Genomic DNA, 14,163 nt, shown 5'->3' with positions numbered 1-14,163 from the left:
TAAATCAACTAATTTGATTAGTCGACAAAATGATACGAGTGTTATTACTAAGAATTTCTTTAGTCGAGGACAGCCCTCCACTTTACTCAAAGGTTGGAGTAGACCTGGGCCCAGTTGACAGAGCTGCTTGGCTTGACACATTGCTGTTCTCTCTGGCTAATATAACCTTCAGCAACAGGAGGGGAATGGCTAACATTCCTTTCAGAGGATAGATAACTTTCTTATCGGGGGAGAAAATATTTGGACACTGTGCCAAAAGCAATATTGAGCACACAGGACATCAAAGGTCTTGATTAAAGCATTCCATTATGCTATTTTTGTCCTCCGGCCGAAATTGGGGCCATCTGCTCGGGCTTGGATAGGCTGGTTTGGCTCCCCTTCCTCCCCCTGCTGATTATTTGTTTTGCAAACGTCTAGACATTTTGAAATGTCCAGAGTATTCTTTGTCCAGTTGGCCTTTTGAATACAACTTGTATTCTAAAAATAGTATTAGTAGTTAGTTTTTACAGCTATATGACACAATGATAACATTGAGATCCATGAAAACATTTTTTTTCATTTCCGTCACAGTCTTTGGAACATTTTCACTCCCAAGTTTATTGTATTTGTATAATTTGTGGAGGAAGTTGCAGAAATAATAAGTTTGTAAATTAACATCAAGGAGATTAAGTGTGCAGCAACTCAGTAGTTAAACTCGACAGTTCTACTACTATTCTTGTATTTTAATAGTTTTTATGTAAATCACTTTGAATTGCCCTGTTGCTGAAATGTGCTATACAAATAAAGCTGCCTTGCCTTGCCTTGCCACATTAAATAAATATTGTCAGTAGTAATTGGATGCAAATCCCAGACATGTTAAAAAACCAGTCATGCTGCTTCCTACATGTTTTCTTCTTAGGTCGGCTACACACTGGCTGCGTGGCGTGAGTGTGGCGTTTCTGTTGCGTGTCAGCTGCGTGGCGGCTGCGTGGCGTTTTCTGTCTTTACACACCAGAAACGTGTCTGCTGCTAGCCTTGTCTGTACACATGTATGTTTCCCATTGATTTACTGCACTCAAGCAGTAGTATACTTCATGTTAAACATAAATATATACTGATTTGATAACAGCAAAGACAACGTCTGCAGTATTGACGGCAAAATAGGCTACAGAATATTTGGTTCTGTATTGACAGGTGCAATATTTGAAAATCGATAATTATTTATTTATAAATATTTATTTTTTAAATTGCATTTATATTTGCATTTATGTCAAAACTTAGAGACTTTCAAACATCAAAATGTCATTTATTAATATGTATTTGTGTCAAAATGACATATAAACATCTTTTCGTATTCTATTTTGAATGGAAACGCTTCCAACACACTTGCGTGTCGCGTGAAAAATAGCCGTGGGTTCTATTTGTAGCATGCACGTGTTTTCTGCGCACCTCGAGCCGCACCTGAGATGTGAGTATCACGCAGGCAGTGTGCAAACTCTAACCTGTTACCATGGGAGCAGAAATAAAAACGGACACGCCAAGTAGCTGACACACTCACGCCACGCAGCCAGTGTGTAGCCGGCCTTACACTAACTCCTGCAATTTACAGGTAGGGAGATGAAATCCAAACATCCAAATGAACCACTGCTTGCTCTGTTGTGTTCAGGAGGATGTATTGACTTCCTGCGGGAGTGTCAAGCGTCTCCTGTGCCAGACTCCGGTCTGAGTTCTTCTTCCACATCGTCCAGTCTGAGTCTGGGAGGCAGCAGCAACAACCTGCCGGAGATCTCACATGAGGTGGAGGAGCTGGTGGCTTCCAACAAAATGGATGAGAAGACTAACAAGCTCATGGAGTTTTTAACCACAAGGTACTGATTTGAAAAAGTTGTTCCCCTGTTAAAATCCTTTCCAGCAAGTGCAGTGGTTGAACTCTGAGAATATAGATTTACTTACAGATCGTAAAGAAAGGCTGGAAGTATTTTTCACCATAAAAGCATGTTTTACAGCAAAAATATACTTCTGATATGCTGATATGCTTCCTCATATTTCTTAAGGTACATTACCACCTAGTGGTGCTGTATGCATAGTGCAATAGGTTCTTACAGGAGTAGATTAGATTTAACATGGCCAATTGTACACATTGGAAATTCCAGTTAAAACTATTATCTTCCAAACTTATATTATCTTGAAATGTTTAGGATTTGACTTTTTTTAATATAGATATTGCCAGTTTAGTAGTACAGGCAATACTTAATATGCTAACCAAAAGCACAGTAACGTCTAGGCTCGGTACAGGCTATTCCGAATAGTCAGCTAATTATCCCAATTTCTACAACATCAGACCTCCACATAGACAATGTACTGTGTGTTGTTAGTAATGATGAAACGGTTGTTTTATAGAGCATGTGGACCACTGTGGTGCCATGAAGACATTTCAGCAAAGAACCAAATTTCAAAAAGCACTGGACAGCTGACCAACTTTCTGCGACATGTGGTGTCTGTGTTCAAAGAGTCCAAGTCAGGTAACCCTTCAGGATATCCTTAACACTGTAACTTTTATTCTTGTGTTTCATACCTGTCTTATTATATTTTATATTTTTTTTATATTCTCTTTTAATGTTTTATGTAAAGCACTTTGACTTGACCTGTTGCTGAAATGTGCTTCATAAATTAAGCTACTTAGCTTGCATTAACAGAAATTATAATAACTACAGAACCCTGTTTTTTCTACTTGGTCATTTTCATTTTCATTAGCACATTCTTCCGTGTGTCCCTGTTAGATTTCCACCTGGAGCAGCAGCTCAGTGACGTGGCGCTGCAGACGGCGCTGTGTAGTTCATCGCGTCACTACGCTGGCCGTTCCTTCCAGGTGTTTCGAGCCCTCCGGCAGCCCATTTCTGCCCACGCTGTCTCCGACCTGCTCTCACGGCTGGTGGAAGTGGTCGGGGAACATGGAGAAGAAGTGCAGGTCAGTGCTCTGCGTGTGTGTACATGATGCATATGTGAATGTGCATATGAGAGCATTAGACATTAATAGGTTCAAGTGTTTATGGATAATACATGTAGGAGTTTGTGACTTTACATCTTCATCACTATTGAATGGCCATTAGCAATATAGTTTGTAGATACAGTTGTTGTTAAAGCAGAAACTGAGGAATTCTACAAACTGAAAGACTGCCTCACTAACAGTATATCTTCATTTACTGTATCATTTGTATGCTGAGTTTGTTTTTTGGGAAGTAGCACATGACTTCAGTACTGTTCAGCAAATGAGTTGGATGCCCCTGATGTTTGACCCTATTATAAGCATATTAACACAGAATTAAAGCTAATTATCATCTAGCAGAATCAGCAGGTCCTTGTACTGTCCATCAAATATTATCCAAATCTGTGACCGGGTTGACTCAGTGGGTAGAGCAGGCGCACATATACTTAGAGGTTTATGCCTCAACGCAGAGGTCCAGGGTTCGAGTCCAACCTGTGACAATTTCCTGCATGTCTTCCCCCTCTCTCTCCTTTCTCATCTAGCTGTCCTATCAATTAAAGGCGGAAAAAAGCCCCAGAAAATAATCTTTAAAGGTCCCATGACATGGTGCTCTTTGGATGCTTTTATATAGACCTTAGTGGTCCCCTAATACTGTATCTGAAGTTTCTTTTATATAGACCTTAGTGGTCCCCTAATACTGTATCTGAAGTCTCTTTTATATAGGCCTTAGTGGTCCCCTAATACTGTATCTGAAGTCTCTTTTATATAGGCCTTAGTGGTCCTCTAATACTGTATCTGAAGTCTCTTTTATATAGACCTTAGTGGTCTCCTAATACTGTATCTGAAGTCTCTTTTATATAGGCCTTAGTGGTCCTCTAATACTGTATCTGAAGTCTCTTTTATATAGACCTTAGTGGTCCCCTAATACTGTATCTGAAGTCTCTTTTATATAGACCTTAGTGGTCTCCTAATACTGTATCTGAAGTCTCTTTTATATAGACCTTAGTGGTCTCCTAATACTGTATCTGAAGTCTCTTTTATATAGACCTTAGTGGTCCCCTAATACTGTATCTGAAGTCTCTTTTATATAGGCCTTAGTGGTCCTCTAATACTGTATCTGAAGTCTGTTTTATATAGACCTTAGTGGTCTCCTAATACTGTATCTGAAGTCTCTTTTATATAGACCTTAGTGGTCCTCTAATACTGTATCTGAAGTCTGTTTTATATAGACCTTAGTGGTCTCCTAATACTGTATCTGAAGTCTCTTTTATATAGACCTTAGTGGTCTCCTAATACTGTATCTGAAGTCTCTTTTATATAGGCCTTAGTGGTCCTCTAATACTGTATCTGAAGTCTGTTTTATATAGACCTTAGTGGTCTCCTAATACTGTATCTGAAGTCTCTTTTATATAGACCTTAGTGGTCTCCTAATACTGTATCTGAAGTCTCTTTTATATAGACCTTAGTGGTCCCCTAATACTGTATCTGAAGTATCTTTTATATAGACCTTAGTGGTCTCCTAATACTGTATCTGAAGTCTCTTTTATATAGACCTTAGTGGTCCCCTAATACTGTATCTGAAGTCTCATTCCCGAAATTCAGCCTTGGTGCAGAGTTACAGCCACTAGAGCCAGTCCCACAATGAGCTTTCCTTAGGATGAGCCATTTCAGTGTCTGTAGCTTTAAATGCTATTGAGGAGGAGAGGGAGGGGGGCAAGGTGGAGGGTGGGGGTGTGGCCTTGACCAACTGCCACTTTGCTCGTTTGAAAGCCATGATGTCTCTCTCTTTCTCATGGGTGGGCCAAATTCTCTGGGCGGGCAAAGCAGAGAAAGGGGAGGTAACCTTTCCCCTTATGACATCATAAAGGGAAGATTCCAGATCGGCCCATCTGAGCTTTCATTTTCTCAAAGGCAGAGCAGGATACCCAGGGCTCGGTTTACATCTATCACCATTTCTATCCACTGGGGGACCATAGGCAGGCTAGGGGAACTCATATTAATGTTAAAAAAAACTCATAAAGTGAAATTGACATGCCCCCATGCCATGCCATGGGACCTTTAAAATAGTATCCAAATCTATCTGCTTTTTATCTGTTTTTGTCAGCATATATTGTAACAGCATTTAATAAGTGCTCTGTTATAATTTAATGAAACAAGACAATCCTCCACAGTTGTCTTTCTTTCTCTTGCAGGGCTATGTGATGGAGGTATTACTTACACTGGAATCTGTGGTGGATAACTTGGCTGAATGTCTCAAGAACAATGATCTCATGGCTATCTTGACGAGGTTTGTGTCTCTTCTAGGTATATTTATGTTTAAAAGAAGGTATATTTTGTTAAAGAGCCCCTATTATACTCCTTTACAGCGTCATATTTGTACTCCCTTAGAATGGGTTTACATGCTTTGACGTTCAAAAAACATATTATGTTTCTCATACTGCCCATTGCTGCAGCTCCTCCACCTGAAACACTCCTGAAAAGCCCAGTCTGCTTTGATTGGTCAGCTGGCCCACTCTGTTGTGATTGGTCAGCCAAATTCAAACAAGCCACTGGGCGGGCTGTGCTTGCTCAGGCAACACCTATGGGCAGCAAATATGAAAAAAATGGGCTGGCTTTCTCAATCGGTGACATCACTAGTTGAGGAATTTCAAACAGGAATGTGGGCGAGGCGTTTTTAGGCAGTTGAGAAAAAGTTCTGTCTGTGGGATGTACTTTATTTATTTTATCTATTACAGTACATACACAAAAATAGGGGCTCTTTAAAACATATAGTTACTTTAATTTCTTGTTTGTTTAATTCCAGAGCGTCGTCTCCAGATTTCCTCAGCAGTCTGAAGCTGCTGTCCAACAGGAAGAGCACCGGGCAGCTCAATCTTAGAAGAGAAGAGAGGAGCCGACACCAGAGAAGCTCCTCTGTCCCCAAGAAGTTCGGAGAGGCGGACAGGTGGTCTGATCCCCCTCGCAGCGCTACGCTGGACCGTATCCAAGCCTGCGAACAGCAGGTTGTGTCAGCCAAGACCCGCAGCACATCCTCGTCCAAAGACAACATCAACGACCCAGCCAACATCAACCACCCCAGCAACCTGCTGGCCACCATCTTCTGGGTGGCTGTGTCCCTGATGGAGTCCGACTTTGAGTTTGAGTATCAGATGTCTTTGAGACTGTTAAATAAGCTGCTGGGCCACATGTCGCTGGACAAGCAGGAGAACAGGGAGAAGCTGGAGAAACTGCAGAGCCAGCTTCAATGGAGCAGCTTCACGGGGCTCCAGCAGCTGCTGCTGAAGGGCTTCACCTCCGTGTCCACCACTGACCTCACGCTCCAGCTCTTCTGCCAGCTCACAGCCGTGTCACGAGTGCCTGTAGTGGACACGTCACAAGCCATAGGTACACTTAGGGATGAGGAATTTATCCATATTATATTGATATATGAGGCTAGATATCATCTTACAGTTTGGATATCCTAATGTTGTGATATGATACAGGTGTCCCTCTGAACACCCACACAGGTGATTTCAGATATTCTGGCTGATTAGACCGCTGTTCAGGTTGAAAGTGGGCCGGAGCTAGGATGGGAATTCATTAGGTCACAAATCTTTTCTACCACAAGATTGATAAAGCTGTCCAGTCCCCCAAAAAAACGCAATTATGCGATCACATAACTCAATGCATAATCAGCCAAAGTCCGCATATTTATGCGGGGGCCACATTTTTTCAAATACGCCGCACTTTCGCCGCATAAATTGCCAATTTCCACGCAAAATATGCAGGGCTTGCATGATTTCATAATCCCCGTGTTTTCATTGCAAAAAAGTCACATATATCTTAGCAGAAAGTTGAAAAATGTTGCGTTTACTTCAGGCAAGAGCAGCCATTTTCCTCTGTTGCCATGGGAACATTATGAAGTGACGTAATTACACGACGTGAACATCATCAAAAAGCTGCAAACCCCGCGATGAAGCCATGATGAAACCGCAGTTTTTGCAAGTTCCCACAATTTAATCGCATAAAATTGCATAAATATCCCGCATATTCCATCACGTTTTAAGAAAACGTGCCGCATAATCAAGGATTTTTGCCCGCAACAATCACTAAAACACTCAAAACGCATTTTTCTGGAGGGACTGGCTGTCATTCGTCCTGTCCTATCAGGTGCCACAGAGCTAACAAAAGGCTCAGGAAGATGTCAATCAATCAGTCTAACCACACCCACACTGTCCTGGGAAGAGGTCTAATCAGCCAGATTAACTCAAAACACCTGTGTGGGTGTCCAGGGCCGTTACAGCAGTGGTTCTCAAACGTTTTCACATCAAGGACCCCTAAACTGACACACATTAGACCACGGACCCCCATCTGATAAGACTTTGTCCCAGGGTCCCCTGCCTGATATCATTTTTGCTTTTAGATGTTTTATTACAGAAAGTGAAAGAAAGCCATGAGCAAAATAGTCATGCAATCTGTCATTGTGTTACTTATGGAAGAAATTATAGTGAAAATAAATTATTCCCCTTTTTGTTAGGGACCCCCTGCAACCCCTTCAAGGACCCCTGGGGGTCCCCGGACCCCACTTTGAGAACCACTGCTTTAGAGGCTACATTACAGTAGAGCTTAGATCGGCCCAAAAAATCAAGCCCGAACCTGCCCGAGCCCGAGCACGTTGTTAACTGTAATTATGAGCCCGAGCCCGATTTAAACCCGACAATTTTTTAATACGTGGGCCGTTATAACTGACGTTCTCAACTACAATTCAGAGTTGTTTGAACTGCAGAAATCTGTTTAGAATAATACAACAAGGACGGAGCATGTAAACTGCGCTGTTTGTTTAGAATGGAACGGATCGCAAGTGGATCCGAGTGAAGAAACGTAAAAAAAAAAAAAAGAAACAATGATGAACAACATATTGTTGTCACTGCCCACGACTTGTTTAAACTGCTTCCATACCTCCGACTTTCCTCCACACTTGCTCAAAGTTAATTCTCCTGTTTTTCTTTTTTTCTTTACATCTTCAAGCTCCCGGTGTGATGCGTGCGAGAGGAGGAGACTCCGCGCATGACACGTGCTGCATTTTGTAACTGCAGCCTAACTTTTGTACACATTTGTTACTTTTATATAGCCTATATATATATATATTTATAATATTTCTGATTATGGCATAGCTATCTCCCCACCCAAATAGGATAATAAGGTAATGGATAAAAAAAATAAATAAAAAAAATTGCTTGATCAAGGGTCCGGCCCAGGCGCGGCCCGGCCCGGGCCCGGCCCGGCCCGAGGATGTGGCGGAAAATAACGGCTCGGGCTTGGGCCGAGAATCTAAACTCTACATTACAGTAAATTGATGTCATGTTCTGAACTTACCAGACTGTTCTAGCCTTTCTATTATTTGCCTTTACCCACTTAGTCATTATGTCCACATTACTGATCATTATTTATCATAAATGTCATTGTGTTAATATTTTGTGAAAGCACTGATAGTCAACCGTACAATATTGATATTTGATTTTCTCCATAGCGCCCAGCTCTAGGTACACTGTAGGGATCGATAGATACAGGGTTAATGTGAATGTTGATATTATTCCATTTTAGGTGTCTGTAAGCCTTTTATTTTGTGCCAATATTGTTAAATTTAATACAATAACAAAACTAAACACAAAAAAAATAGAATTGCTGTAACCTTGTATCCACATACTTTTACACAAACTACATGCCAGTGAACTTTCCCCAAAATGATTTTTCAAAGTGAATATTTTCTATTTTTCATATGAAATATTGGGTGAATTTGTCTGTTTCATCCATTAGGTTTTCCCTTGAATGTTCTCTGCCTGCTCCCGCATCTCGTGCAGAACTTTGATGGCCCCACGCAGTTCTGTCAAGATGTTGCTGAGAAGATAGCCCAGGTTTGGCTTTATAAATGTTTCTTTCCTCATTTTCGCTCAAAGATACTAATACATTTTAAGTTAATGCACTTTCTGTGTGTAGGTATGCCTTGAGGAGAAGAACGCCAAGCTCTCCAACCTTGCTCATGTCATGACTCTGTATAAAACGCACGCCTACACACGAGACTGCTTCTCTTGGGTCAATGTGGTGTGTCGATATCTTCACGAAGCTTTCTCGGATATCACCCTCAACCTGGTCACTTACATGGCAGAGGTTCGTGCAGCCATGCAGCTGATCTTTTATTTGCTGAGCAGCAGTAAAAGAGTTGTACAGTAATGATTATTATTATTACAGCTTCTTAAAAGATGCTAAATGAATGAATGGCATTTCATTCTGTTGTAACAGCTGTTGGAGAAGGGTCTCCCTAGTATGCAGCAGACCCTTTTACAAATCATCTACAGCCTCCTCAGTCACATGGACCTGAGTGGAATTCAAGCCAAACCCTTTAACATGGAGGTGCTCAAGACAATTGAGAAATTTGTCCAGGTGAGTTCAAATAGAACATTAACACAGATGATGTGTCCTACTGCAGATCATTTGTTTAAATGTGTGGCACCTGTATGCCTTTTTTAGTCATTTTTAGTTTATATTTTTAGGATATTTCTGTGGTAACTTTTACTTTATGAGTTAGACGTGCTCGGAAAGTGAAACATTCAGATCCCCCTACATCAGATGTGATCATTGGAAACCTTTAGGCATCGTGCTCAGAGTAAGAGACTCGTGTTCCCTGTTCCTTTTGTAAGTGTTCATGGGAAAAAACTCTTGTGTCAGCGCAGTAAATTTGTAGACACACCCAAACAATAAACAGTCTGCCCTTCTGCTGCAGGCTAGGCCTCTGCTTATTCTCATGCTGAATCCATTTTCCTTTAGCTTCCTACTGTAAGCCAACTGCCAGAACAAAAATAGAAACACACAGAAAGACATTTGTGGTTGTTTCTTTCTAAACATGTGGTTGTGTTGGGTTTTGTCTGCATGTACGGGTGAATTGGTGTGTGTACTGTATGTCTGTGTTGACTCTAGACTGTCCATTGGGGGGAAGCGTTGAATATCCTGAAGCTGGTGGTTTCTCGATCAGCCAGTTTGGTGCAGCCTTCATCCCCACACAGTGACCTCTCCTACGAGGACATCAGCCGCGTATGGGACCGCTCCTCCAAGGCCTTGCCTGGGAAAACGCTGAATTTCCACTTTGACATATCAGAGGTTAGACTCTTTCTCTGACTTTCTTTTTTACCGTGTTCTTGGTTTGAAAGCCCCTGTCGCTTTAGGAGACCTTAATGCTTGTATGTTTTCTCCTGTATTTTTTCCTGTATTTTCCAGGGTGTGGTGCTTATTGAGGTTGTGTGGAATCTTTTTAAGCTTTTTGGAAAGGAAGCATTTCTTCCCCTTCCTTAATGCCGATATTTCTTTTTGACCAAACCCCTTGAGATTAGCTTGAAAGCTTGAAAGGTAAACACAATTTGCCGAGCAGTGCAGTGCTGAAAAGTGGAAAGAATGTTACTGTAAAGATACAGACGGAGTGGCTGATGTGTGGGAACTGAACAGGGAGCTATTTGTGTAGTCCATGAATGGCAGGAAATGATGTCAGCTCTTTGCTGCCGTCCTTTGTATGTGAATCAGTGAGTTTTACTGGATAGCCAACAGTGTGTGTATTTAAACTTGAGACACACTGGACAACCACTGATATTTCTTGAAATACCCAGATACTTTTACACTGAGGGATAAAGCAGAGGAAAAGTAAGTTTGTTTTACCACAAATACTTCACGCATTCGAAATGCCAAGTGGAATAAATACTGTGAACATTGATAAAAGATAAATGCCAGTTATGTTAAAAACATTGATCACTTTGCGGTCATTTTGGAACGATCAAAGTCCAGAAGAAACAGGAGCTGCTATGGAGCCTGAGTCACGGATTGACTAAACAGAGAGGGGCTTTACTTTTTCAAACTTTCCCTGACTCATCGACGTTTCTGTCTGCACATGTCTGTTTGTTTGTGTCCGCGCTGTCAGACACCGGTGATTGGTCGGCGTTATGATGACCTGCAGCGTTCTCCAGGCCAAGATGTGAAGAGCAGGACCGCAGCAGTGACCCGCAGCACCTCCTCTACCTCCTCTGGATCCGCTTCTAACAACGTCCTGGTGCCGGTCAGCTGGAAGAGGCCTCAGTCTTCACAGGTAAGCACTTCCTCCCATTCCTTCTTAGAATTATGCTCATAATATGAAGGGTGAGGAGCTGCATTTGGTGCCTGTTTAACACAATATTACCCCATTTACACCTAGCATTATAATTTGATCTGTATCTGTATCTTTGTGTATTTCCATTTTCTCTGCAGAAAAGAACACGGGAAAAACTGGTGAATGTATTGTCTTTGTGTGGACAAGAAGTGGGGCTCACAAAAAATCCTTCAGTAAGATACACTTCATTTTAGCAGTGCACTTGCTGGCCAGTTTTTTATTGTCATGCATTCAAAAAAATAACCCATTAACCATTGTTCTTGTGTGTCTCTTTGTGTCTCTGTGTAGGTGATCTTCTCCAGCTGTGGGGAGCTGGACCTCATGGAGCACCAGCCTAGCCTGGTGTCCTCCGATGATGGGACCCGAGAGCCAGACAACACGGATGACACCACCTCAGAGCAGCAGTTCAGAGTCTTTAGAGACTTTGACTTCCTGGATGTGGAGCTTGAAGATGGAGAGGTGAGTCCCAGGACTTCAAACGTTTAATAACAGTGGTAAAGAAAAGGATTTATCCTCCTTCTCACCTCCTCACACATTTGATGGACATAGTCAACCTTGTAAAGACAAAGGGTCGCCTGGGTAGCTCACCTGGTACAGAGGCTCAGTCCCCGCTGCAGCAGCATGTCTAAGCTGTCCTATCAAATAAAGGCCAAAAATGCCAAAAGCAATAATCTTAAAAAAAATATTTAAAAAAACTACAGTAAGAAAAACATGACTGAGCACTCTTACGTATACTGTACTGGGTCAGGTCTGCCTGCTCTGTGTAATGGGGTTTCTTTTTTCTGTTTTTTTTCTGTCTGTGCTATCTAGGAGCTACAGGTAAGTTTAGTCATATTCAGATTGTCCTTGCTGTGTTCTTTTATAGTTTGCTTGTGCCGATAATTAAGTGGCCTGCGACACTGATGGCAAAGCGTATCAAATGTGGTTGCATGGCGTGTCATTTTCAAAACCGATTCTGCAACGTTCATGTAGTGTAAAACATCAATCCACTCAACTCCTGAGTATTAGAAACACAGTACGTTTAGCATATTTCTCATACACATTACATAGGACTAGTAGTCTGATAGTCACCAGTGACATGCATGCCAACATAAGGTGTCTTTCACCTGGATTACTGATTTATTAGCTGATGAGTAATTGTACCTTCAGGGGATTTTAACAGTGTTTATTACATATATTTTGTCTGGTTGTGAAGAGAAAACAAGTATTAGTTTTAATATTGTACACACAGCTGACCTTTATTGGAGTTTAATCTTTAATTCTTTTTTTTTACTCGATAAACAAATAATATCTTTGTGTGCACACAGTTGTATGTCCCAACCTTGCTCGAGTCAGTTCTGTCAAATTACACTGAGGCCCAAATGCTGATGATCTACACATTGGTGTTTCCATTGTTTACACCAATAACATTGTTGCTTTAACTGGTTAAATTTAACATCATGTTGCAGTGTTCAATTGTGAATATCTCGCTTTTGGAGTCAAGCTAAAAACCACAGTAACATCTTGGCATTTTCGGCAAATTGATGCAATCTCTGCATATCTAAAGCTGCAGACATTGTATCCTGGAACACAGTGTCAGCTGTTCCCTCTGTGCCTGCTAACATTTCACACAGACTGAAAACTAAAACAACCGCTTTGGTCTACAAAAGTGCACCACAGACAGTTTTTTATAAGTTAGTTGCATGGCCTGATAAGGTGGGATTAAAGTTGTCTGACCACATGCAAACTTTGTTTTTGATCACAAATGTCAAAATCAAAGCCTTTGCTTTCTCTCAAGCATTAGGCTAATCGCCACAGGAAGTCTCCCTTGTTTGATCCGTTGATGTGGAGCTTTGGTGGAATGTGAAAGTTGGCTGGCATCTCCAGAGTAATGTCTTGTTGAAAAGTCACTCTGCATTTTAAGCAAGATGCAGTCACACTCAAAGGGTTAAAACCCAAGCCCCTAACCCACATTTGTCTGCCAGTTTTATCATCTTGGTTTTTGGTTGTAGTTTGAGGAAACTCTGTAACAAGCTCACAACACTGTGTAAAGCTCCAGTATTCCTTCTATTCTTAGCTATAAGAGGGGAAACTCCCTCAGAGACTGCCCCCTCCCTGAACCTGCACTGCATGGTTGTGTGAATGTGTGTATACGGTATGTGTGTGTGTGTGTGTGTGTGTGTGTGTGTGTGTGTGTGTGTGTGTGTGTGTGTGCGTGCATGTGTTTGTGTTTACTTCTTGGTACTTGGTAACTCAAAGCCATTCTCTGTTGCAGGGAGAGACTATAGACAACTTCAACTGGGGTGTTCGTAGACGCTCCATGGACAGTCTGGACCGGAGTGACCTGCAGCCCCTGGAGGAGAGCCAGCTGTCCAGCAGCATGCCCAGCCTCAGCAAGATCACCCATGAAGACTCAGACGAGTCGTCTGAAGAAGATTTCCTCATGGCCAGCCAGATACTCTCCCACTCACAGCTTGTAAGTTCACCTTTGTTTGTATACCAATAAATAAATGTCATAATGACGAGGAAAAGCTGTTGAAGCATCAGGAAAATGATCCTTGTCACAGGGTATCTGCAGGTCTTGAAACATCTTGAAATTAGCTCAGAATGTATTAAAATTCATTTTGAGAGGTAATTCGCTAACTAACGGCTGCTCAATCATTTTGTTGTGAAGGTAGGATTGTAAAACTACATTAAATTGCATTCTGTGTGGTATTAAAAACATCATTATAAATAAATCTTACATTAAACTTGATGAACCCTGCAGAAACCTGTTATCAGTAGTATGATATTGATTTCAACCATATTCCTAACAAAACATGAATTAAATCCAATTGGCAGATGACATTTACTTAGGGCATTCAGAGGATAGTTATAGAAGTTATTTTCATCTTGGAGCCTCCATGTGCTTTCCTCTTGTGCCACCCTCAGGTTATTGCCAACTTTGCACACAAGATATCTCAAAATTTAATTTGCTGATCATGAATGATCATGTAGCTTCTCCTCTAGTGTCGACCACAGGACCAAATTTGAAAAGCTCTACAAATAGCAA

At 41.5% G+C, this 14,163-nt stretch overlaps 1 protein-coding gene across 11 annotated transcripts in view; it reads left to right on the top strand.

Moving 5' to 3' along the window:
* Positions 1–14,163, top strand: part of frya (furry homolog a (Drosophila)) — a 68,349-nt gene that overhangs the window by 47,432 nt on the left and 6,754 nt on the right. For 7 of the 11 annotated variants that reach the window (XM_036001198.1, XM_036001193.1, XM_036001195.1 and 4 more), the window contains exons 40-53: positions 1,646–1,847; positions 2,380–2,501; positions 2,760–2,947; positions 5,158–5,252; positions 5,769–6,349; positions 8,762–8,859; positions 8,942–9,112; positions 9,245–9,385; positions 9,920–10,099; positions 10,908–11,072; positions 11,231–11,305; positions 11,421–11,591; positions 11,943–11,951; positions 13,387–13,587. In XM_036001198.1, coding sequence (XP_035857091.1) covers positions 1,646–1,847; positions 2,380–2,501; positions 2,760–2,947; positions 5,158–5,252; positions 5,769–6,349; positions 8,762–8,859; positions 8,942–9,112; positions 9,245–9,385; positions 9,920–10,099; positions 10,908–11,072; positions 11,231–11,305; positions 11,421–11,591; positions 11,943–11,951; positions 13,387–13,587 — 2,399 coding nt within the window. The remainder of the gene's footprint in view (positions 1–1,645; positions 1,848–2,379; positions 2,502–2,759; positions 2,948–5,157; positions 5,253–5,768; positions 6,350–8,761; positions 8,860–8,941; positions 9,113–9,244; positions 9,386–9,919; positions 10,100–10,907; positions 11,073–11,230; positions 11,306–11,420; positions 11,592–11,942; positions 11,952–13,386; positions 13,588–14,163) is intronic. The other 4 variants (XM_031297391.2, XM_031297388.2, XM_031297392.2 and 1 more) reach the window with 3 other exon arrangements.

The sequence above is a fragment of the Sander lucioperca genome, chromosome 5, assembly GCF_008315115.2.
Source record: "Sander lucioperca isolate FBNREF2018 chromosome 5, SLUC_FBN_1.2, whole genome shotgun sequence".
NCBI classification, from domain to species: Eukaryota; Metazoa; Chordata; class Actinopteri; order Perciformes; family Percidae; genus Sander; species Sander lucioperca.
The sequence above is the reverse complement of the archived record's forward strand: the minus strand, read 5'-3'. Positions and strand labels throughout refer to the sequence as shown.